This window comes from Peromyscus eremicus, chromosome 13 (genome assembly GCF_949786415.1).
Source record: "Peromyscus eremicus chromosome 13, PerEre_H2_v1, whole genome shotgun sequence".
Classification (NCBI taxonomy): Eukaryota; Metazoa; Chordata; class Mammalia; order Rodentia; family Cricetidae; genus Peromyscus; species Peromyscus eremicus.
The window spans coordinates 33,312,481-33,335,909 of NC_081429.1; the positions used below are offsets into that span (position 1 = coordinate 33,312,481).

General features: G+C 39.4%; 1 protein-coding gene across 1 annotated transcript in view; it reads left to right on the forward strand.

The window, feature by feature from the left end:
* Positions 1–23,429, forward strand: part of Farsb (phenylalanyl-tRNA synthetase subunit beta) — a 68,040-nt gene that overhangs the window by 836 nt on the left and 43,775 nt on the right. The window contains exons 2-10 of the mRNA XM_059278188.1: positions 6,597–6,652; positions 9,070–9,224; positions 10,927–10,996; positions 12,046–12,161; positions 15,773–15,923; positions 18,395–18,503; positions 20,281–20,351; positions 21,982–22,043; positions 22,926–22,977. Of these exons, the coding sequence (XP_059134171.1) occupies positions 6,597–6,652; positions 9,070–9,224; positions 10,927–10,996; positions 12,046–12,161; positions 15,773–15,923; positions 18,395–18,503; positions 20,281–20,351; positions 21,982–22,043; positions 22,926–22,977 (842 nt within the window). The remainder of the gene's footprint in view (positions 1–6,596; positions 6,653–9,069; positions 9,225–10,926; positions 10,997–12,045; positions 12,162–15,772; positions 15,924–18,394; positions 18,504–20,280; positions 20,352–21,981; positions 22,044–22,925; positions 22,978–23,429) is intronic.

Sequence of the window (23,429 nt, forward strand, 5' to 3'; positions counted from 1 at the left end):
TCAGTTCTAAACTAAACCATTGGAGGAAAAGGGAGGTAAATATTAAGCAAATTATCATTTTCTACACAGATGTAGTAGTTGAAATGATATCTGCCCCATCCTGTAATTATCAGCTTTGAAGGTCATAACAAGTGACTTATGAGAGCCCGTTTTTGGGGTATTAAATGTACTTAATGATGTATTTAGCAAGGGGTACAGCTGCTCTTAAGAAGATAGTATTGACGCTGTGCAACTAAACTTTTGAAAAAGTTTTCTAAAGATGTACTCTCAGGTATAACCCATTCCATGTTAATCCTCATCTACTTGTTTGTAGGTTTTTGTTGTTCTTTTGAGACAGAAGCTTATTTTGTAGTCCAGGCTGGCCTTAAACTTGTGGCCATCCTCTTGACTCAGTCTCCCAAGTGATACAGTTATAGTTGTGAGCAGGAACTGTCCCGCATCCTTAGAAGTAGAGGAAATAGCTTTGCCTCTGGAACGTGTCCCTAGTTTCTTAACCACTTTATATGCTTTTTTATATTCCTCACTTACCCTACACCATATTCTCTCTAGTGGTATTTGCCATATCTGAACTACACAAGATGGTGTGTGGTGAGTTTTATAATCAGTTCCCAGCCAGGTCCTTTTCTCTGGAAAAGTAAGAAATTATCTGAATTTTGAAAAGGTAATGGGACTTATAACCTGTTTGCCATTGTCAGATAATATTTAAATAAATTCTCTGTCTGCTTTTTTCCCCACTTTCAAATGGTGAATGATCAAACCAGCTTGGTTTTCCCCACAGATTGTTGACTATAGGATCTTTGGAAACTCTTCGTGTTATTGAGATACACATCAGATGGGTTAGTGGTACTCTTCATTGTGTTCTTTTCTCTTTAAGTGTCAGTTGAATGGCGGCTGGAGTTGGAAAAGCCCATTCACCAGACCATCTAGTTTGCAAAGGAAGTGTGGGTCCCGCCTGTGTCTTCCTCCTTTTCCTCGTTCTTCTTGTTTTCAGATGTCTCATTGGTGTTCTTCCATTTTCCTTCCTCATTTAGACCCTGCCAAGGCCGCTCTCCATCTGAAATCCCATTGTTATTTCCAGTCGCCGCTGTCACCTTCCATGTCTTTTTTCCGTAGAGCACATTTCTCTCCAGTTTTTTGTTACGCAGCATTTGTCTTCTCTGCCTTCCTGGGAGCAGCGCTGTCTTTTTTGTCGGTCTCGGTCTTTTGATAGCCTTTCTATTCGGTTTTCTTTTGCTACTCATTTTCTTGTCAACTGGTTTCTTATCATTGCTTTTCAGTGTGGGCCCTGTTCTAGTTTGGTATAGTAAGTACTGCCAGAGCCATCTGTGTGCCACAGAAGCAGATAGTTTTTTTAGGTCTACCATTTTTATTGGAGGAAATTATTCATGACTTTATTTTTGGTTCTTTTGTCTAAATTAAAAAATATATAGCTTAAAGGAATAAGGCATAATTAAGATTCAGTATATTTTAATAGATCCATATGATTTGATTCATTGCCGTTTAGCTGACAAAAGTTTTGCATGTTATAACAATAATTGTTTGTTATTTAGTTTCTGATGGTCAAGAATCAAGGTTTTGTGATCCTGGTCTGAATCTTACTCTAGGTTGCAGATCTGTGGTCAAGAGTTCATTGGGGCTGGAGAAGCTGCTTCTAAGTTGTTGTCGTGTGTTTGTTTTCTTTCTTTTTTTAGTTTCTCAAGACAGAGTTTCTCTGTAGATCTGGCTGCCGTGGAACTCCCTCTGTGGACCAGGCTGGCCCTCTAACTCTAAGAGATCTGCCTGTCTCTGCCTCCTGAGTGGGATTTAAGGCACGTGCCACCACTACCCAGCTAAGTTGTTTTCAAAATTATTATTATTATTTAGACTTACACATTTTATTTTATATGTATAAGTGTTTTGCTGTGCACCATGTACATGTATGGTACTTGTGGATGCAAGAAGAAGGCAGATCCCTTACTCTTGGTTGTAAGCCACCATGTGAGTTTTGAAAATCGAACCTGGGTCCTCTGTAAGACCAACAAATGCTCTAAACTGCTGAGCTCTCTCTCTGCCCCCTAAGTTTTCTTAAGCAGGCCCTGTTTACCTGCAGACTTTTGGCCAGAGGCTTCAGTTCCTTCTACCTTGGCTTTGTCAGTTTGTCCCAGAAGGGCAGCTCCGAGAGAGCAGGTGGATGGGAGAGCTCCACTAGTATCCTCAGTGAGTGATAATTGCTCAGAAGTGCTGTTTTTCCCCATATGTTCTTGCTCACACAGACCAATCCTGACCTGGTGTGAAAGGGAGCTAGATAAGCAGTTAGATATCACTGGTATCATTATCTCCCCCTCAACCACTGAATGGTTCATGTTCATCTGCATGCAAAGTATGCTCGGCCCGGAAGTGTCATCTTACAGCAGCAGTTCAAAGTCCACAATCACATCATTTCAGATGGATGAGGGACTGGGGATGTAGTTCTCTGAGTTTAGCATCTTGTGATGAGTTAACTAGTGATCTGAGAAGCTCAAGCACCATGGTAGGTTGTCCTTCATACATCTAAGATGCCATAGAGGGACAGGCCTGGGGTAACTACTAAAGGGAAGAAAATGGAACTCAAAAAGGAGCCACTGGTCCATGGCAGTTCTGAAATCGGATGGCAAATGCTGGATGGTCTTGATTAGGTCTCAGGCCTGGGATAATTCTCCATGGCGCTGTGCCTTGCCCTCTAGGCTCTGCTTCCACTCTCTGAGTATCCCCAGAAAGCATGTGCTTCACAGCTGATTAGTTTTCTCAGTCTACTTCCTGTTAATAGAATTTTCGGGGCTCAAAGACTTCCTTTTGTCTTGTTTCCGCCCCTTTCAGTTCAAGCAGGCTATGTCTGCCTAAGTGTTTTTTCTGAAAACTTTCTGGGTCTTTGGTGAATTTTTGCTGGATTCCTTTTCATTAGTTAAAAACCACAGACTCCAAAAACCTCTGAAATTAGCTGTTTCAGAACTTTGGGCTTTTTCATACCGTGCTCTTAATTAAGCTTTATTGTTTTATTAATTGGATTTGTGAGGTGCATCCTTAATTTCTTTATTGCACCTTTTGTTTGAATGAATTGTGCCTTTGATCTGACTGAAGGTTTTCAGTCATACCCTCGATTCTATCTTAAGCCTAGGATTTGGTCTCTGCCCAGAACTTATTTAATTTTAGGATTGCTTTACATTTGGAAGGCCAAACTTTTTACTGATCAACATCCTGGCTCTTTGTGTTTAATAGCTCTTGCTCTGTTAATCTCCTCTTACATAAGTGGTAAGAATCAAACTAGTCAACAAACAGCTGCTCGGGGAGCACTGATCCCAAGTCTCAGTTCCATCAGGTAAGTGCGTTTTCTCAGTCCGTGTACCTGCAGGAATGGTACGGATCACATTTCTCCCTTATGTAACCAGGGGGCCCTTCTCTTTTCCTGCAGCACTACCTCACTGTCCTCCCTGCCTTCCCCTGCATCCTGACTCACGCCCACGAGTCTTCAGTTAATAGTGTTTTGAGGCCCTTGGCTTTTCTCATGCAGCCCTCCAAGCCTGCCGTCTGATTCCAGATCCGTTCTCACAGAGTTGTAAGAGGACCACTCCCTTCGCAGAGACTAAGATTTGTGTCACTTATCTGGTGCTACATAACAGATTATCCCAGTTCTTAGGAGTAGGAAAAAATACGCCTTTGTTGCTGCCCACAATATCTGAGTGACAGGAATCAGGGGGTTAGCTGGGTGATTCTGGCTCTAGGGCTCTTGCTAGGTTGCAAGCAAGCTGTCATCTGGAACTACAGTCACCTCAAGGGTTGGCTGAGCCTGAGCATCTGCTTCCTAGCTAACTCATGTGATTGCATCATATGTAAGTTCACACAGAGGCAGGATCGTTGCAGGCCATGTTGGAGGCTAGCTACCTCAGTTACTACATACACAAGTTAATGGTGGCATTACCCTTTTCACCAAAGCCAGAGAGCTGGGAGCCATACTAGTCTTGCTCACTCACTCACTCTTCCTCCAGTAATTAGCCAACCATTAAGCCTTACACTTTCAGCTTCGAACATTTCTCATGTTCCTTCTTCTCTATACGCTGTTGGCTTAAGTGAATACCTCTGCACTTTACTTGTGGGAGGCTCCCTCAGTCATCCTCCACCCTGCCACCAGTCTTAAAAGTGCAGATGTAAGGAACCAAGCTTGGTGCCTCACGACTGATAGAAATACATGCGAGCCTGAGGCAGGAGGATCTGGAGTCAGAGGCCAGCCCTGGTATATATAAGTGGCAGGCTGACCTGGTCTACCTGTGAGGCCTTGTTTTAGAAAAACACCAAAACAAAATAAAATGAAGATCTAGAGCCAAGGATGAAAAAGGGAAAAAGCAAAAAAAACAAAACAAAACAAAACAAAAAACAAAAAACAAAACAAAAAAAACCAAACAAACAAACCAAAAACCAAACCTAGTCCTGTTTTGCCCACCTGAAAAGCTCCTGAGTGCAACTCCCATTGCCTGCAGGTAGGACAGAGGGCAAGTCCCTTGGCATGTTATGAGCTGCCTTTTTCTGCTTGTATCATATTTCTTCCCAACACAAACTTGATTATTTATATTGAAAGCACTTGATTCACTCCCTCCAAGTTTTGACTGGTGAAGACATCCTTTGTGTAGCTTTAAGTGAACCAAAGAGGAGCTCTGTGCTACCCCTGCGCCTTGTACTGGGTATATTTATTTATGTTTATATACACTTAGGATTCCTTTGCAAGAGAAGGAAGTAGTTCAGGCAGGAGTTGTTATTTATCTTTGTAGCCCTGGCATCTAGTACTGTTGCTTGGCACATAATGGCAGTAAATATTTGTTAAATTGAATTGAAGTTTGATATCTAGATCAGACAAGTCTTTCGTTGTTTTCATTTGATGTTGGGAATTGAACCTAGGGCCTGTGACACACTAAGCATTCATTATGCCACCGAGACCAACTCCTCATCCTGGATCAGGAAATCAAAGACATCTAGTTCTTCACTAGAATATAGTGGTAATCGATGTATGTTCAATGTTGGATAAATGAAGACCTTGAAAATGCTGTATTGTATTAGAGCAAAGTGAAATAAGGCATGGAAGTATTAGGGTTTTTTGTTTGTTTGTTTGTTTGTTTTGTTTTTTTCTGAGACAGGGTTTCTCTGTGTAGCTTTGTACCTTTCCTGGATCTCACTCTGTAGCCCAGGCTGGCCTCGAACTCACAGATATCTGCCTGCTTCTGCCTCCCCAGTGCTGGGATTAAAGGTGTGCACCACCACCGCCCGGCGTGAAGTATTAGTTTTTACAGACTCACTGTGTTTCAGGGTACTATGCCAGCTCCATTTACGTCTTTTTAAGGTTCCATGCTAAAAATGGTGGCAAAAGGTTGCTTTACAGATTAGGGTGTTGGTGAAGTTTACGTGAGGTGCTGAGTCTTCCTCATGAGTGAGGTAGAAGTCAAAACCCTGGTTAGTGTGGTTCCAAAAACAAGTATCAGGCCACCTGAGAGATGCTTAAATGAATACTAAGATTTAGTGGCATTCCTTTGTAATTATAGGTCCTATGATTTTGAGCCTGCTTTCTCATTTAATCTCTACTTAATGATCCTTTTTTACCCTGAGTCTGAACAGACATCTCAGCACTAGTAACCAAATTCTATAGTTGATATTACTATAGAGTAATCAGCCCTTTAATTGTTTTGTTTGATGTTTGCATCAGGCAAATTTTTTCTTAATGTTTTGATGCTAGAGAATGGGCTCAGAATCTCTGACTTCCTAAGTCCCACCCTTTACCTTGGAACTTAAGACATCTCTCCAGATTTTCACTCGTATGTGGTGGCTTTGATGCTGTGTTCAGTGTTCGATAACCTGAAAACCCTGGAGATGCTATATTAGGTGAAAAAGCAAAGCACATAAGAGAATTTTGTCAGTTATAGACCCATTTTACTTCAGGCTATTAAGTGTGTTTCTTAGCTTTCTAAAAAACACTGGTAGCCGGGCGGTGGTGGTGCATGCCTTTAATCCCAGCACTCAGGGGGCAGAGGCAGGTGGATCTCTGAGTTCAAGGCTAGCCTGGTCTACAGAGTGAGTTACAGGCCAGCCAAGGCTGCACAGAAAAACCCTCCAAAAACAAAAACAAAAACAAACAAACCCAAAACAAAACAAAACAAACAAACAAAAAACAAACCAAAACAAAACCCACGGGCAACCCTTTCTGTTTTTTTAAAAATATTTATTTATTTATTTATTTATTTATTTATTTATTTATTTATTTATTTATTATGTTGTTTATTTATTATGTTTACTGTGTTCTGTTTGCATATATTCCTGCAAGCCAGAAGAGGGCACCAGATCTCATTACAGATGGTTGTGAGCTACCAGGTGGTTGCTGGGAATTGAACTCAGGACCTCTGGAAGAACAGTCAGTGCTCTTAACCTCTGAGCCATCTCTTCAGCCCCCCTTTTTGTTTTTATAGTGATAGCTGATGCCTGATAGAATGTTCAGGGTTAGAAAATTAAGCAGTAGGTAAGAGTCATAGATTCATATGCAGTTTTCATGCATACAGAACACACTAAAATTAACATTCTTTTTTTTTTTTTTTTCTTTCTAGCTGATGAAGAATTTGACGAACTATGTTTTGAATTTGGCCTGGAACTTGATGAAATTGTATGTATAAGATTTTTAAAAAGATATTCTGTCTATGAGCTCATTTTAAAAATATTATTTCTGTTAAATAAGCCCTGAGGTTTTGTTGTTGTTGTTGTTTGATAAATTTGCATTGTAAATTTTATCCGTTAAAAAAAGCTTTATTTAAAATAATTTTTTGTTTTTGAGATTATAGTAGAATTATATCATTTCTGCCTTCCCTTTCCTCCCTCTAAACCGTTCCATGTATCCATCCTTCCGCTCTTAAATACATGGCTTTTTTTTTGTTGTTACATACATATATGTATGCACACACATACATTTATTTCCAAATATATAAATATAACCTCACTCTGTATAGTGTCGCTTGTATGTATTTGCTTTCAGGATATTGGAAAAACCAATTGGTTTGTATGAGCTCTTTTTTTTTTTTTTTTTTTTTTTTTTTAAAGAGTTTGCTGTGTTATTGACTTATATTTAGACTCTGGCAATGTGGAGATTTCGGGAGGATTACTTACCTTTTTGAACTCACAATTTACCTTGCCAGGCCTCATTTTTGAGAAACAGATGATTTGCTTTATATGATCATACACCCCTTCCAGCTCTGAAATATATTTCAGGCTCTTTGATTTCTGTCAGGTAGTAGTCCAAGCTTAGCCTTCACATATGAGCTTCGTGAACCGAGTCTGAAAATGACATGAATGCCCCCCGCAAGTATCAGGCTACTTTTTATTCAGATACCTTCAGTTCTCTGGTTACCATGTTATGTCTTCATTTAGAGCTCTTCTGATATCTGCCATCCCAGCAGCGTATCTTAGCTTTCTTCCCTGAAAAACATTAATCTTATTACTGCATCAATCAAACATGATTCACTTTTTTTTTTTTTTTTTTTGGTTTTTCGAGACAGAGTTTCTCTGTGTAGCTTTGCGCCTCTCCTGGAACTCACTTGGTAGCCCAGGCTGGCCTCGAACTCACAGAAATCCGCCTGGCTCTGCCTCCCGAGTGCTGAATGGATTAATGGCGTGCGCCACCACTTTTAATTCTTTTTCTTTGGCCTCTTTCCATTCTCTTCTTTCCTTTCCCCTCTTCTTTCTTTCCTCATTTTTATCATTTTCTCTGATTTTCAATTTTGAGTTTGAGTTTGAGTACCAGGTTAGATGTGTTTTAGAGCCTGGAACAACCTTAAACAGTCCCAGCACTGTGTGGACCCATGGATTTCTCAAGGATGACAAGGCCCACAGTTCCTAGTAGCCAAAGTGAGGTCCCCCACCCATGTAAATACAGATTGTAATTATTCCCCCCCTCTGCCCCCAGTTTTGAGTATCATATGAAGAAATGGGTTTCAGTGTGATATTTTCATACATATGTCATTGTGCATCGCCCTCCTCTGTTCCCCTCTGCATGGCTTGCTGACGATCTCCCTTTCCCCAGGTAACAGGTTGTAATTACTGTGGACGGGCTTGAGTAGTCAGTGTGCAGCAGCAGGAAGGTGTCATATCAAGCAAAAAGCATGGCGTGTTGCTGAACTCTCTCTGTTACTTTGGCAGGTCCTTGATGGGATTCCCATTAAGTAGGATTTCCACATACAGGCTAACAGTAACACTTGAAATTTAACTTTTACCACCGTTCAATCTTTTGGCTAAGGTCACATGTTGACTCTAACTTTGAGTTGTTATGATTGAAAATTTCTTAAATGTATTTATAGTGCCCTGCTTTTGTAAATGTAAATATAAAAATAGGAGTGGAGTTTAACTTTTTGGCTGACGATCATCTTCAAACATCTGTTGTTCTCTGCTATAACATGCCTAAGGTCTTCAAAGCTCTGCTGCTGCATCAAGATCAGGCCGTGGTGGACTCCTTGCCTCCTTCCATTTGCCCTCTCTGTGGCTTCCCATTGCTTCTGTTGTCCTTCCAGTTTTCACACAGCTCTGCTCTCTGGATGGACTGTCACTCTTGTCCTCATGTTCCTTCTAGGCGTGTGTGCCTGTGGGGCTACTTGCCAGGGTGTTGCGGGAGTGCTGTTTCTGTCATGTGACTCATCTGGACCTTTTGGACACTTATGTTGTCCTCTGTGTTCTGGACGATGTCTTCCATTTCCTTTGCATGGCAAAACTTTGTGTATGATATGGCAGATACTGTATGGCTTTAGAGGTTATTGTCTCTGCCATAACTGAGTTGTCTCAGTGTATGATAGTAGGTAATAACATATGTAATTGTGTTTATTTGTGTTCCAGTAAAACATTATTTGCAAAAACAGGTGGAGTACATGATTTGGCTGGTGGGCTACTGTTTGCTGATGTTGCTTTAGATGGATTATAGTGTTCTGGGGTGAAAAAACAGTATTTTTCTGTCTGCTGTGATTATGACGTGTAGCATTTTTTTGTTTTGTTGCAGAAAAGATATTTTGTAGTTTATTAAACTTCTTTGGTTTGTTTTAGACTTCTGAGAAGCAAATCATAAGTAAGGAACAAGGTAATGTAAAGGCACAGGGGGCCTCAGATGTTGTACTTTACAAGGTTGACGTCCCTGCCAACAGATATGATCTCCTGTGTCTGGAAGGATTGGCTCGGGGACTTCAAGTCTTCAAAGAAAGGTAAGGAACTGTGCACATTTCTAAGTCGACTCTCCTCTTTTCTCCCCTTGTTATCAGCAATCAGGCTTAAATTTCTAGGAAAAACCTCATATGGGTAACAAAGCTTTAGGTCAGCATAAATGGTGATTGGAAGATAAGAGTCATGTGGACTGTAGCCATTTCAAAATTGGGAAACATAGTTTAAAGCTGGGAATACATGATCTTAGGGTTGCCTTGAAAGTCCTTCAGCAAGGTTCTGTGGTTTCCCTCAGTAATTCTGGTGCAGTGGATAGTTCATTAGATTTACTGAAGCATGAGGGGAAAGTGGAGGTGACAGTGGACTTTATTTCCCTCTACCTTAATAATCATGAGAAGCCTGGGTAGAGCCCCTTGTGGAAATTGTGAATATCTTATGGCGGGTCTGTGGTCTTGGGCATGCTGATTGTGGCTTCTCTAGTTTTAGTCTCCTGATATGTGTAATGACGATTTCTAAGGCTCTTCACACCCAGCATGCAATAGAAAAGGCAATAAAAATATAAGATGAAGAAGATGAAAATAGAGCCATCAGAATTAATTTTTTTTGTTTTTATTTACTTACACATCTGATCAGTTGCTAAGAGAATGTGCCTTTGGTTGCTGGGCTACATTCAGAACTTACTAAATGTTTGGGTGAATGTAGATATTTGAAATGATGATTGGTTAATTGGTTAAGTGTTTTGAGTTTGGGGGTTTGTTCAGTTGCTTTCATACTTGACAATAAAATGACTGGATTTGAGGACTACGGGTCAGGATCTTTTATTTATTTATTTATTTATTTATTTATTTATTTATTTATTTATTTTTAATTCATGGATATAGGTGTTTATGTGTATGTGTGGAAAAAGGTGTCTTTTTTATATATCCCTGGCTGGCCTGGAACTTAGTATGCACATCAGGCAGGCCTTGATTCCATGGGTAGTCCTCCTGTCCCTGCCTTCTGGATGCTGGGATTATACACACGTCCAGCCATTCCTGTCTAGGGTCTGTATTTTCAATTAACACCTTAGGAATGTTTATGTCTAGAGAAAGTTAGGACACGATTTCAGCCTTTGCAATTACTGGTATGGCCCATAAGCCAGTAGCATCTCCATCACAAGAAAGCTTGCCACAAGTGTAGGCCTAGCCGTCAGGACCCATTGAGCCAGGATCCAAGCTTCAGCCAACTCCTCAGGGGGCTGTAGAGGTACTGACTTAGAGCGGTACCTGGCGTCAGGTGACATCAGTCTGCCCAGAAATGCCTTCAGTCTGCACCAGTTCCCAAGCTATCACACTGCCTTCTCTGGTTCAGTAACTTTGGATAGAAGCAGGGGCGCATTATTCTCAGTTTCAGTGAGCTTTCTGTAGTCTTAGGAACTGAGAATGTTGGGGTTGCAATGAAACTTAAACCACAGTCTAGTCCAGGCCCTGGAGCAGTTACTCTGTTAATGGATTCGTGGTCTTTGCTGGGACTCCAGTGAGAGACTCATTACCATGAGTATTCTGTGCATCTTTGGACATTGTAAATGTGAGGAAGCTTGCAGTTTTTTGTTTCCTTATTTTTAATATTCAGCAAAGCTGACTTACTATAACCTATTTCCCTAGTTCTGTTGATTTTATATATGTACTTCTTCATATTTACAAGCATAAGATGTAATTATCAAATAGTCTTACTGTTTTGAGTAACTTTGTTTTAACACTATTTTAGGATAAAAGCTCCAGTATATAAACGAGTAATTCCTCAGGGAGAAATCCAGAAATTGATTATCACAGAAGAGGTAATAAGGAAAGTTCTTATTTTTCCCTGAACCCCCCACTTTATGAATGTATGAATAAGGTACGAAGGAAAAAGCAGCAAAACCAGCCTTTCTGCCAATGTCATTTCCTGTGGTCAGGGCTTAAGATTGCTGTGTTTTCAGTTTCTCAGTTTTAAAAATGGTCAGTTTACGGGGCTGGAGAGATAGCTCAACAGTTAAGAGCACTGGCTGCTCTTCTACGGGACCTGGGCTTCATTCCCAGCACCCAAATGGCAGCTCACAACCATCTGTAATTCCGTTTGCAGGGGGTCTGATGGGCACCAACTATACGTGTGATGTACAGGCATATATGCAGGCAAAACATATCAAATAAAATAAAAGATTGTCGGTTTACTTCTGAGAAATGAAAGAAAACGCAATCAGTTGCTATTATAAAGCACATCTGAGCTAGGTATGGTGGTGCAAGCCTGTAATTGCAGAACTTGGGAGATGGAGGCAGGAAGATGAGTTCAAGGCCAGCATCATCTGTGCAGTGAGTTTGGGGCTAGCCTGAGTACATGAGAAACCGTTGAAAAGTCCAAACCAAAACAAAGTAAAAGCATGAGGGTTGGGATGTAGCTCAGTGGTAGAGCACTAGCTTAGTCTGAGAGATGCCCTGTTCAATGTCTGCTACAAAAAAAAATTTTGATTAAACAGATAAGACATATTTCAGATACAGTTTAAATTGTAGTAAATTAATTTTACCACGTTTATAAATATAAATACAATTAGTAAAATTTATAAAGGTAAAATGAGGGATTCTTTTGGTAAAAGTAAGGCCTATGAACAAATTATTTTTATTTCTCCTTGATTATTTAGTATTCAGAAATTGTACTGAAATGTAAATTTGGCTTGTAGAGTACCTTTATCTCCTGCTTACCACCTAACTCCTCGTTGATTGACTACATGTATATATGTCTGTTTGAATCAAAATTTGTGACCCTGTCAGGAGTGCAGCCACTTTTCTGTGGTGAAATGTCGACAAAGGAAAGCCGTAGTACTAACTGTCTTGATGGTGTTCTGATTTCCAGACAGCTAAAGTACGCCCTTTTGCCGTAGCAGCGGTTCTCCGGAATATCAAGTTCACTAAAGATCGATATGACAGCTTCATTGAACTTCAAGAGAAACTACACCAGAACATTTGCAGGTTCGTAGGGCTTCGTCCTGTTTCCTCCTGGTCTTCCCCTTCTCCTACTTCCTTTCCATCCCTTCTGTTTCCCATCTTGTCTCATGGATCTACTTGTCTTAGTTACTATTCTAGTACTGAAAAGAGACACCATGTCCAAGACAACTTACAGTAAAAGGAAGCATTTAGTTGGGGGGCTTGCTTACAATTCTGGAGGGTTAGTCTGTGGTCATCATGTCAAGAGCATGGTGGCAGGCAGGGTGCTGAGAGCTTTACATCCTCGTCTACAGATAGCAAGTAGAGAGAGACTGAGCATGGCATGAGCTTTTGAAAGTTCAAAGTTCACCCCCAGAGACACATGTCCTCTAGCACGGCCACGCCTCCTAATCTTTCCCAAATAATTCCACTACCTGGGGACCAAGCACTCAAACACGTGAGCGTACAGGGCCATTCTCATTCCAACCACCACACTGCCTTCTGCAGATCATTTTTCAAAACATTTCTAAAGGAGGTCATGGGAGATTTCACTTTGTGTACCAGATAGATGTTTGTTACTGTTTAAAACTGGTGTGTGTGGGGTTGGAGAGTTGGTGCAGTGGTAGGAGGACTTGCTGCTCTTGCTTTTGGTTCCCAGCACCCACATGCTGCAGCTTATAACCGTGAGGCTGTAACTCCAGCGCCAGATCATCTGACAGTGCAGGGCTGCTTGGAGCCTACACATGTTTGTGTATATACAGAGACATGCATAAAACATAAATAAAAAGAGAAATATTAAGAATGGTATATGTGTGATATGTAGAGGATTTTTATTCCTAGAGGTTTTCTTGTTTATTTTCTTTCAAATCACTTTAAAAATTATGTTTGTAAGTATGATTTGTTTGTTTATGCATGCTGGAAGTCAAACCAAGGGCCATGTGCATGTAAATATTTTACCATTGAGCTATATTCCCCCAACCTTGTTCAGATCCTTATTAATAGATTCCATTACCAAATGGAAACCATGGTAATTGGAAGGATAGTTTCTTTGCTTGGCCCACTTTTGAATAAATATGGTTAAATTTTGACACATAGAACTTGAGCAGGGGTAGACATAGACCTAGCATGTAGTGTGGGCCTAGGCTTGATCACAACACTAGAAAAAAAAATTAAATAAATGAAGCAACCTGAACTTAAGTGACTAAAGTTTGCTTTATTTTATCTCTTTTGGTTGTGCTGCGTGCCAGTCCCAGGGCCTCACTCGCGTTAGGCGGATATCCTGGCCTGAGCTTTGCTGAGCTGCTCCGGCACGTCACTTCCTGTGCTGTTTTCTCTAGTGCAGTGATCTTTAAACCTTTTATTCCCCGGCCCTAACAGTCAGGGAAGGTAAAAATGGGAGCTCTGGAAGTAATTTCAGTACTTCAGTCTGGTCTAAGGATTGAGTTTGGGGCCAGCTACATAGGGAGACTTTGTCTTAGAAAAGGGGGAAATGTAATGGATTTCATGGCCAGGTATGGTGGTACACATTGTAATCCTAGCATTTAGGAGACAGGCAGGAAGTTCGTTGTATACTCAAGGCTAGGCTAGTTCCAAGACAGCCAGTACTGCATGGGTGGACCCTGTCTAAACAAACAACAAAAAAAGAAAATTACATATTTATTAATGGTGAGAAACTGTAGTTTTAGCTAATTTGTGTTGATCTTGAAACAAATTATTTTGATCCAAAGATAATACTGACAGTTACATTACTTATTCTTAAATAAAATAAATGAAAAAGATAGAAAAAGCAAATTTTTATTTCTTTTTTTTTTTTTTTTTTTTTTTTTTTTTTGAGACAGGGTTTCTCTGTGTAGCTTTGTGCCTTTCCTTGAACTCACTTGGTAGCCCAGGCTGGCTTTGAACTCACAGAGATCTGCCTGGCTCTGCCTCCCGAGTGCTGGGATTAAAGGCGTGCGCCACCACCGCCTGGCAAATTTTTATTTCTTAATAATTGAATCTCGTCAAGCTGCACTGACTTGAAGGGATGTATATGTGGTATATATGGGAAGAGAACTCTAGATATTTTCTTCAGTGGTGAAAAATGCTTAAAACTACAAATCAAATTTGGCAGCTAGTGCTTAGGTATTTTCTTCTTTGTAAAATGTCTTTGCTCAGTTAATAGAAACATGTTCCTAGCATCCCAAATAACGTTCTTATTCTTTTATATTAAAAATCTATGTATTAGCTTGTTGATATCTGTCATTACTAAGCAAAATCATAAGAAATAAACTAAATTTATTTTTTTTTATTTTTTTATTTTTTTTTAAATTTTTATTTTGCAATACAATTAAGTTCTACATACAGGCACAGATTCCCTTGTTCTCCCCCCTCCCGCCCCCCTCCTGAATTTATTTTGAAGAAAAAGTTTGTTGTACATTGTTAAGAATGCAGCAGGCAAGGGCAGTAAAATGGGAACAGCCTGCCTGCAGCAAAGTAGATGTTTTTTAAAGAAAAGGTACAAGGTTTGACAAGCATGGAAGCTAGGAAGTGATTGGCAGATTGTATGTTTTGGACATATTTATTATAAAATTCTCCCCTCCTTCCCTTCCTCCTTTTTGTGGAGTTGTAGCTCAGGCTGGCCTGGAACTTGCCTTGATCTTTCTACTGCAGCCTCCTGAGCACTGGTATTGGAGGTGTGAACTCCTGTACTTGGCTGAAAATCTCTTCAGCATCAGAAGGCATTGCTTTATTTTATTCCACTTCAGCCTCTGTCTTACTTACTGTTTCTGGAAATGGTGAACTTTAACTACCTGGGAGAAGAGAGCAGCACCTCCTAATCCTCAGGCATGCTAGAGTCAGTCCCTGCCAGTCAGGAACTCCTGAGTAATGTCTGCAGAGAGTTTTGGAACTTGACATTCTGGTTATCACAGATTGCCATGAAGTTCTTTCTAATGCTCCCTTAGCCTTTGATGTCTGTACCGTCTGTTGCAATGCTTCCTCTGCAATTCCCACTTTGGTCCATGTAGAAGCTTATTAGTTTGATTAGTCTTTCAGAGAACACTTTTAGTTTCCTTGCTCCCCACCCTTGATTTTCATAGATCAAACATTGTCCTTTTCCTTTTTTTTTTTTAAAGGTCTGATTAGTTTCTACTTTGTTATCCATGGGTTTGACAATTGTTCATTTATCTAAACTCACGGACCCATGTATTTCATCATATGGTAGTTCTGTGTTTATTACTAACTCATTGAATAACAAATGCTTTCTACTTGCTAGTAATTCTGCCCAGTGCAGCCATAGTTATTCCAGTTTTTATTTACCCATACCTTTTTGTTTGTTTGTTTGTTTTGGTTCAGTACTGGGACTTCAGCCCAGGGCTTTATGCATGCAAGGCAAGAAATCTGCCAATGAGCTACACCCCTAGCTTTATCTAGTATTATACATTTTATCTGAACGTAATACTTAGAGGAAAGTATGTGCTTCCTATAGAACGTTTTGTTCTCACTATTTTAATGACTGGGAATTGGTTATATTGCAATAAAGATGTTGTAGAGCAGCGATGGGCTGTTTTAAGGAAGTGTTTAAAATACAGTTTTATACATATGGTCTGTTATCTTCAGAATATTAAGATCTCCCGCTCTCATTTCCCTCTCCTCCTCCTTTGCCCTTGAACGTTTAGAAAAAGAGCCTTGGTCGCTATTGGCACTCATGACTTGGACACTTTATCAGGCCCATTTACCTTCACTGCGAAACGTCCTTCAGATATCAAATTCAAGCCTCTGAGTAAGACCAAGGAGTATACAGCTTGTGAACTAATGAATATATACAAGGTAAAAAAGTCTTGTGTGTGTGTGTGTGTGTGTGTGTGTGTGTGTGTGTGTGTGTGTACACGTACCCCATAGCTGGATGTAGAGATCAGAGAGAGGCCTATTGGAAGTTGGTTCTCTCCTTCCAGAATGGATTCTGAGGATTGAACTCAGGTTGCCTGGCTTGTAGGAGGAAGGCATCTTTACCTCCTAAGCCGTCTTACTGGCTCAGTATTCTTTTTGTTTTTGTTTTTTAACCAAAAATAAAATAGACATATATGTGTTCCTTCTCAATTTGCAGTTAACATACATGGCTTACAACAGTAGTTTTGAAGGAGTCACTATACTTACCTTACAAATGAGGTTGTTATTATTGCTATTATCCTGTAGCTTTGCATAAATCATGAAATGCCTTTAGTGTTAAGTCTTGAGTTAGGAAAAGATAGTGAATGCTTTTAAAAAAAAAAAGAGGAGTGTCTGGGCTCTGTCCCAAACAGATGAACTCATCTGATTTAGAAAAGGGTCTGCACCAAGGATTTTTGAGCTTTCCCACTCTATGACCTCTTCTCATGTGACTGTGGGGATACAGGTACAGCACACAGGTACGGAAATCAAGTACTTGCTGATAATAAATCATAAACTTATTTTAAATAACTTTTAAAAATAATATCCATTTATTTAAATAATTTATTGAATTATTCATTCAGATAATAAATAATACTTATTGAAATATATATTAAATAATACTTAATATGTATTCAATATTTAAATAATATATTTAAAATATATAAACTTATTTTAAATACAGTTTGTGGTATATATGTATACATTTATTAAAGGTGAGAGCAAATTATATACTAATGAGATTGATATGCTTGTTTATTTTTACTTAAAGACTGAAATACTAAATGAATATTTGATACTGGAGGATGTGGAACATCTTAGTGTTTTTCAGAGTTGATATTTTGATTTATAATTGTCAATGCTTCATGTAAATGTTGAACACAGAATGACAGAGATTTGTTCAGAAAATTTCAGAAATGTTTGAGAATCCTATTCTACTCCTAAGCCAGAATTCATTCTGACACAGTATAATCTAAGGATAAATAATTTTATATGGGCTAAGGAATAACAAGAAAATATTAGGTCTTTGTTAGCTGGCAAGGGGTGCATGTGTGGAATCCCAGCATTTTGGAGGCAGAGGCAGGAAACCTTCAAGTTTATAAAGTCTTTGTTCTCCGTAATTAAACTATTGTGTTTCTACAAGATCCGATTTCCTGTGTTCAGTGTAATCACTGCAGTTCATAGCATGCAATAGTATTGAGTCTGGGTTGAGGTACATATGGGATGCTATGCCCCTACTTTCTATGTGTTCTGAAGCCAGACTGCATTGAAGGCATGACAGCTTGGGTAAGCACTGCCAGAAACACATCACATTCATCACATGTTTGATTTTGAATTAGTTTTTGGTTGATGTGTCTTTAAAAACCTTTCACTGTTGCCAAATTTTACTTAACATCTACATTCAGTCATGTGGCCCATATAAAGTTGTGACCCACAGTTTAAGTAGCTGTGGCCTGGATCACAATTTGGTTTTGTTTATTGTTTTTTGTTTTGTTTTGTTTTTCGAGACAGGGTCTGTGTAGTTTTGGGGCCTGCCCTGGAACTTGTTTTGTAGACCAGGCTGGCCTCGAACTTACAGAGATCCGCGTGCCTCTGCCCCCCAAGTGCTGGGATCAAAGGCATGCACCACCACCACCACCTGGCTGGTTTTGTTTATTGTTAGCTTTTGGTTTTTTGTTTGTTCGTTTGTTTGTTTTGAGACAGCGTCTATATATGTAACCCTGGCTGTCCTGGAACTCACTATTAGACCAGGCTGGCCTTGGACTCATGAGGATCCTTCTGCCTCTGCCTCCTGAATGCTGAGACTAAAGGCATAAGCCACTATGTCTGGGTTATTCAAGAATTGAGAGCCAGTAAGTAAACTATATTCTATTTTTAATTTTCACATTTGTGTTGAATTAACACTCTTGCATGTATAATTAGAAATTTAGCTATTTTGTGTATGTGAGGAATACCATTGTAAAATATCTATCCCTGTTATTAGCATCTTAGAGCCTCAACAGTGAGGATGGATTCAGCCATCATTTAACATTGAAAATAACAAGTAGAAATCGTACCATTTCTCTTAGCTTACCAGTGACTTAATTTGTCTTTCGGAATTTTGTGATGGCTGCATTTTGTTTGTGATGACTTGGCAGTGCCAATGCCAATCTATTTTCACTCTGGGAAAGTGACCAGTTCCTCATCTCACAGTAGGAGAGACTGTATGCAAACATTGAGATGCCCATTTATACTGAAAAAGTTTCTAAGTTTATAGCTTCCTGTCATTTGGAACATTTTTGATGTTTTTCTGACTTTTTTTTTTAATAGCAGATTAATGTCAGCTGGCTAAAGTAGAAATAAATCATTTTGTTTGACTTAATTCTTTTCAGACTGACAACCACCTTAAGCATTATTTACATATCATTGAAAATAAGCCCCTGTATCCAGTTATCTATGACAGCAATGGTGTGGTCCTCTCGATGCCTCCGATTATAAATGGTGAGTAAGTTCAGGAAGAGCATGGATCTTTGCAGTTTCTTCTTTCTAGTGCTTTTGTAGAAGTCTCAATAGGCTGACTGAGGCAGTTATTAACTTTAGATCTGAATCTCAGGTCTTTTGAAGATGTTATTTAAAAATGAAAAAAATTTTTATGTGTATGACTGTTTTGCTTGCATGTATGCCTCTGCACCACATCTGTACCTGGTACCTTTGGAGGCCAGAAGAGAGATCCTCTGGAACAGGAGTTACAGATGGTTGGTTATGAATTACCACGTGGGTGCTGGGAACAGAACCCAGGTCCTTTAAGAGCAACAAGTGCTCTAAGCCACTGAGCCATCTCTCCAGCCCCATAGATTTTATTTTAAAAGTTCTTTGTATATATTTTTCCAAACCTTTAGTTTAACTGCTGATTTTTATGTAAAAAACTATATTATTTAGAATGACATAGGGTATACATTTAATTTGTAACTGTAAAAATATTTGTGCATGTGAAGGATATTCTGATACTAATCTATGGGTTCTGTCCCGTTCTTCAGGGTTTTAGATATTTTTAGTGTCTGGCTAGCGTATGTAGCTGGGCTTGTGCGTGAACATGTATACCATGGCATGCGGAGGTCAGAGGACAGCTTTCAAGAGTCGGTTCTCCTCCCACCACGTGGGTTCCAGGATTGAACTCAGGCTGCCAGGCCTAAGTGGCAAGTGCACTGGTCCTTTGGGTAAAAGAAGAGAAAGAGAGAAGTTTTTGTTTACTTTGTTTAGGTGTTTTGGTATTAACAGCAGGTCTCTTTGTTGAACTCAAGCTCTGATTTGTAATTTTATAAACTAAAAGTGTTATTTAAATGTTGTACTCTTAATTCCTTTGTGCAGGGAGCTTATGAAGCAGTTTAAATGTGTTTACTTGATTTAATGATGCCTCAGCTGCAGATGTGTGTCTTTGGGGAGACCAGAAGGAGGTTTAGCTGACTCAGGATGACAAGGAATTGTTGAGATTGCAGATGCCCACAGTTTCTCTGGTCAAGGATGTGGACCAAGTTAACTAGATCCAAACTCATCTTAACCTTACTGCTTCATAGTTTGTGATCATGATCGGGTAGTTTAATCTTTCTAAACCTTAGTGATTTGTTTGTAGTTGTTTGTTTTCTATTTTGACACAGGGTTTCTCCACGTCGCCCTGGATGTCCTGAAACTGGTGTCTAGACCAGGCTTGCCTTAAACTCCCAGAAGTCCACCTGCCTTTCCTTCCTGAGTGCTGGGATTATTTGCAATTATGTTATAAGATGGTAAAGATTATCTGTATTTTCCAGTTTGCAATGGGAGCTTAAAAGTCTGCTATCCCAGGTCTGGTGGCATGGCTCAGGGGAGGTAAAGGCACTTGGCTTCCCACCTGCCGAGCTCTGTTTGATTCCTGGAAGCTCCATGGTCGAAAGAGAACAACTCTTGAAGCTGTCCTCTGACCTCCACACGTGTGCCATGGCATGCACACTAAATAAATAATTGTGTAAAGAAATGCACATATCCTAGAGCCAGGCATAGTGGCTCTTATCTATAATCTCAGTACGTGGGAAGTTGAGGCAGGAGGACCACTGTAGCCTGGGCTATATAGTGGATTCTAGGTTAACCTGGGCTAATGATACCCTGTCTACAAAAATCAAAGGAAAAAAGTTGTATATCCCCTTACTTCTAGGGTATTTAGATTGTTTTCTAAGTTTAAAAGTGATGTTTTTAAATTAAGGTTTGTATTATTTCATGTCTCTGAAATTTTTGTTATTGTTTATAGGGAATCATTCAAAAATAACAGTAAATACTAAGAATATATTTATTGAATGCACAGGAACTGACCTCACTAAGGTAAATAAAATCTTTAGTTAACTTACATACTGTTAGACAAGACACATTTTACTTCTAGGCCAAGACTGATTTTAAAGTTTAAAATGTTATAAGAGGTGGGAACATATTGTTGAAACTTAGAAAATTAAAATGATGTGGATAATCTACAGCTTGTTTATGGTACTTGCATTAATTTACAAATGCTTACTGATCAACTAATGTCTTTCCAGTACTAGGAACTTAATAAGTATATGCTTCTTGGCTTAGCAATATAGACATGTGACTGGAGAGTCTGCAATTGTATTACTTCATCAGCTTAATTTAAGTGAATAGTCTGTGCTCTTATGTACATGGAGAGTTTTTCTTAAAAAAAAAAGATCTGGTTGTGCTGGGTATGGGAAAGTGGTATGCCCAGAATCCCAACCCTTGAGAGGGGCAGGAAGATAGGGAACTGAGGGTCCTCTTTGGCTACATAAGTTCAAAGCTAGCCTGGGCTACCTGAGACATTGTGTCGAAAAACCAACCAACTAACCAACCAACCAGAAGAATTGGGTAAAAAGGACTTTTATCCCTAGTGACTTCATAGCTGACATTCCTGACTGTATCTAGACTGTGTAGCTTACTAGTTGTCTGCTCACTTTCAATTACTACAAATGTTGGATTTGATTGCAAGGAAAGCTTCATTGTTTATGCATGGTAAGTAAAGCTGAGAGAGTATGCAGGTAAGCAAATGAAGAGAGATCCTATAGCAATAGGAGTTTGGCATGTGGAAACAGGACCCTGAAGAGACTCTCCCCTAGATCTGCAGCGTTGGAGACTGAGGCACTTGATTTGTATCTCTTAACTGTGCTATTTGCCTTTGATATCGTTGTTGTTTTCTAAAGATTTATTTATTTTATGTGTATAAGTGTTTTGTCTGCATGTATATATATGCACTGCGTACATGCCTGGTGGCTGCAGAGGCCAGAAAATGGTGCCAGATTCCCTAGAACTGGAGTTGCCTTAAACAGTTGTGAGTTGCCATGTGGGTGCTGGGGACTGAGTTGAGTGCTCTGTAAGAGCAGCAAGTGCTCTTAGCTATTAAACCATCTCTCCAGGCTCCCAGTAAGGTTTGTTTAGCCTAAGAACTTATAGGGCTCTTACTGCCTAGCGATGTTCTGTGTACTTTGTGTTTGTGTGTTCATTCATATAGTTAACAAAGGTCAGAATTGTTATTATCTCTACTTAACCAGTGAGAGAATTGGGATGCAGAGAGAATAAAGTAGATCATCTAAAGTCACATTGTTAGTAAGTGGTTGAGCCAGGATTCCAGCAGTCTGGCTTCAGAGACTTACGAAATTGATAACATTTACTTCAGTAACTAGCCATTTGTCTCTCTTGAAACCTCATAATCCAGGGTTGGGGTGGGGGAACTAAACGATTTGTCTCAGTCATGGATTGTAACTCTCAGAGAGCTGCATAAATAGAGAACACCTGAAGATAAGAACAAGCCTGTTCCTAAGTTTTTATTCTACTTCCTTTCTTAGAATGTGTATGCAAGGGTTCATTTTTAGGTGTTTGAACACTAAATTATAATAAATATTCATTACATCTGAATTGAGTGAGAATATACTTATAAATTACCATAATATTTATATGTTTTCTTTTGCAGGCAAAAATCGTGCTTGACGTTATTGTCACCATGTTCAGTGAATACTGTGAAAATCAGTTTACGTAAGTTGACTCAGCACCATCATTGACCAGTCCTCTGAAACCAAGGCTCTAACGCCTCCTGTACTATTTATAACAATTAGTATACATATATACATGCAGGCAAAACATTCATACATAAAACCCTGATTGGGACATAGGCTTTACTCTTATATGTCTAGCTTAGATATAAGCTTCAAGGAATACAGCTAAGGTCTGTCAGTGCGTAGATTTATTTAGATGTGGTTCCTGTAGCTAGAACACATCTGGGGAGATGACAGAGCTCTAAACAGTATGCGTTCTGGTGTTTTTAAGGCCAGTCTGGCAAGACCTCACAGAAGCAATGAAATTTAAGAGGTATTTAACAACCAGTAGGCTTGAGGATGGAAAGATGGAGGAATAGCTAAATAGAGGGTTAGTAGTACATGACAGAGCTGCATGTCCTTACCTATGTATTAGCATTAGCTTATTCTAGACTCCCAGTTATAATTCACAGTAAATGCGTAAGAATAAAAATGACTGAAGTTAGGAAGTTTTCTTTTTTTTATAATTTGTATTTCAGGGATTTATGTGTTAGCTTCTGTCTTGCAACATAATATCCTGGTAAAGTTGGGGGTATACATCAGTGTTGTTAAAGAGTCCATGTAGGATGCATGTCTTCCACACTGGGAAATAAGCTTTCCAGGTGGCCACTGCCTAAAGGGATAGGGGAAGGGAGCTTTGAGGCCTGGAGTGGTAGAATAATATAGTATGTAGGAAGATTGGTCAAAATGATGGTGTTAGGATGTGAGTGATCAAACATGTTGTGGCTGGAGTTATAAAACAGTTATTAATCATAAGCATTTGAAGAATTTGTAGCTCATTTATGAAGCATTTTATTTCTGACCTATTTTCTTTTATTTTTAGAGTTGAAGCAGTTGAAGTAGTTTCTCCTAATGGAAAATCAAGTACCTTTCCAGTAAGTTCTTAAAAGTTGATGATAATGGTAGTCCTGGCTATATTACCCATAGTGGTTGTTGAGTGTTTGTTTCTCTGTGTTGACTAATCCATCTGTACATCTACTCAGCCTTGCAACACACACTGCACCGTGTCTCAGGGATTCAGTTCTCAGTGTGGGGGAGTGGTGTGCTGCCTTTCTGTAGAGAGATGGTGAGGCCTGGAATGTTTAATAGATTGTCTGTTAGTAAGTGTGGCAAGGATTTAAGTGCAGGTGCCTGACTGTAGCTGTCCTCACAGTGTGTTACATGGTAACGTAATACTGTGATCTCTCCTCTTAACTAGGTAGCTGGGTGATTTCTAGTCTCATCCCTTTTATGATTACTTGGTTAGTATGTTCACATTGGAATCTGTAAATTGCTGAAGACCATCACTGTAGTGACTCTGAATGTATTCAGACTGGATTAGAAGTAA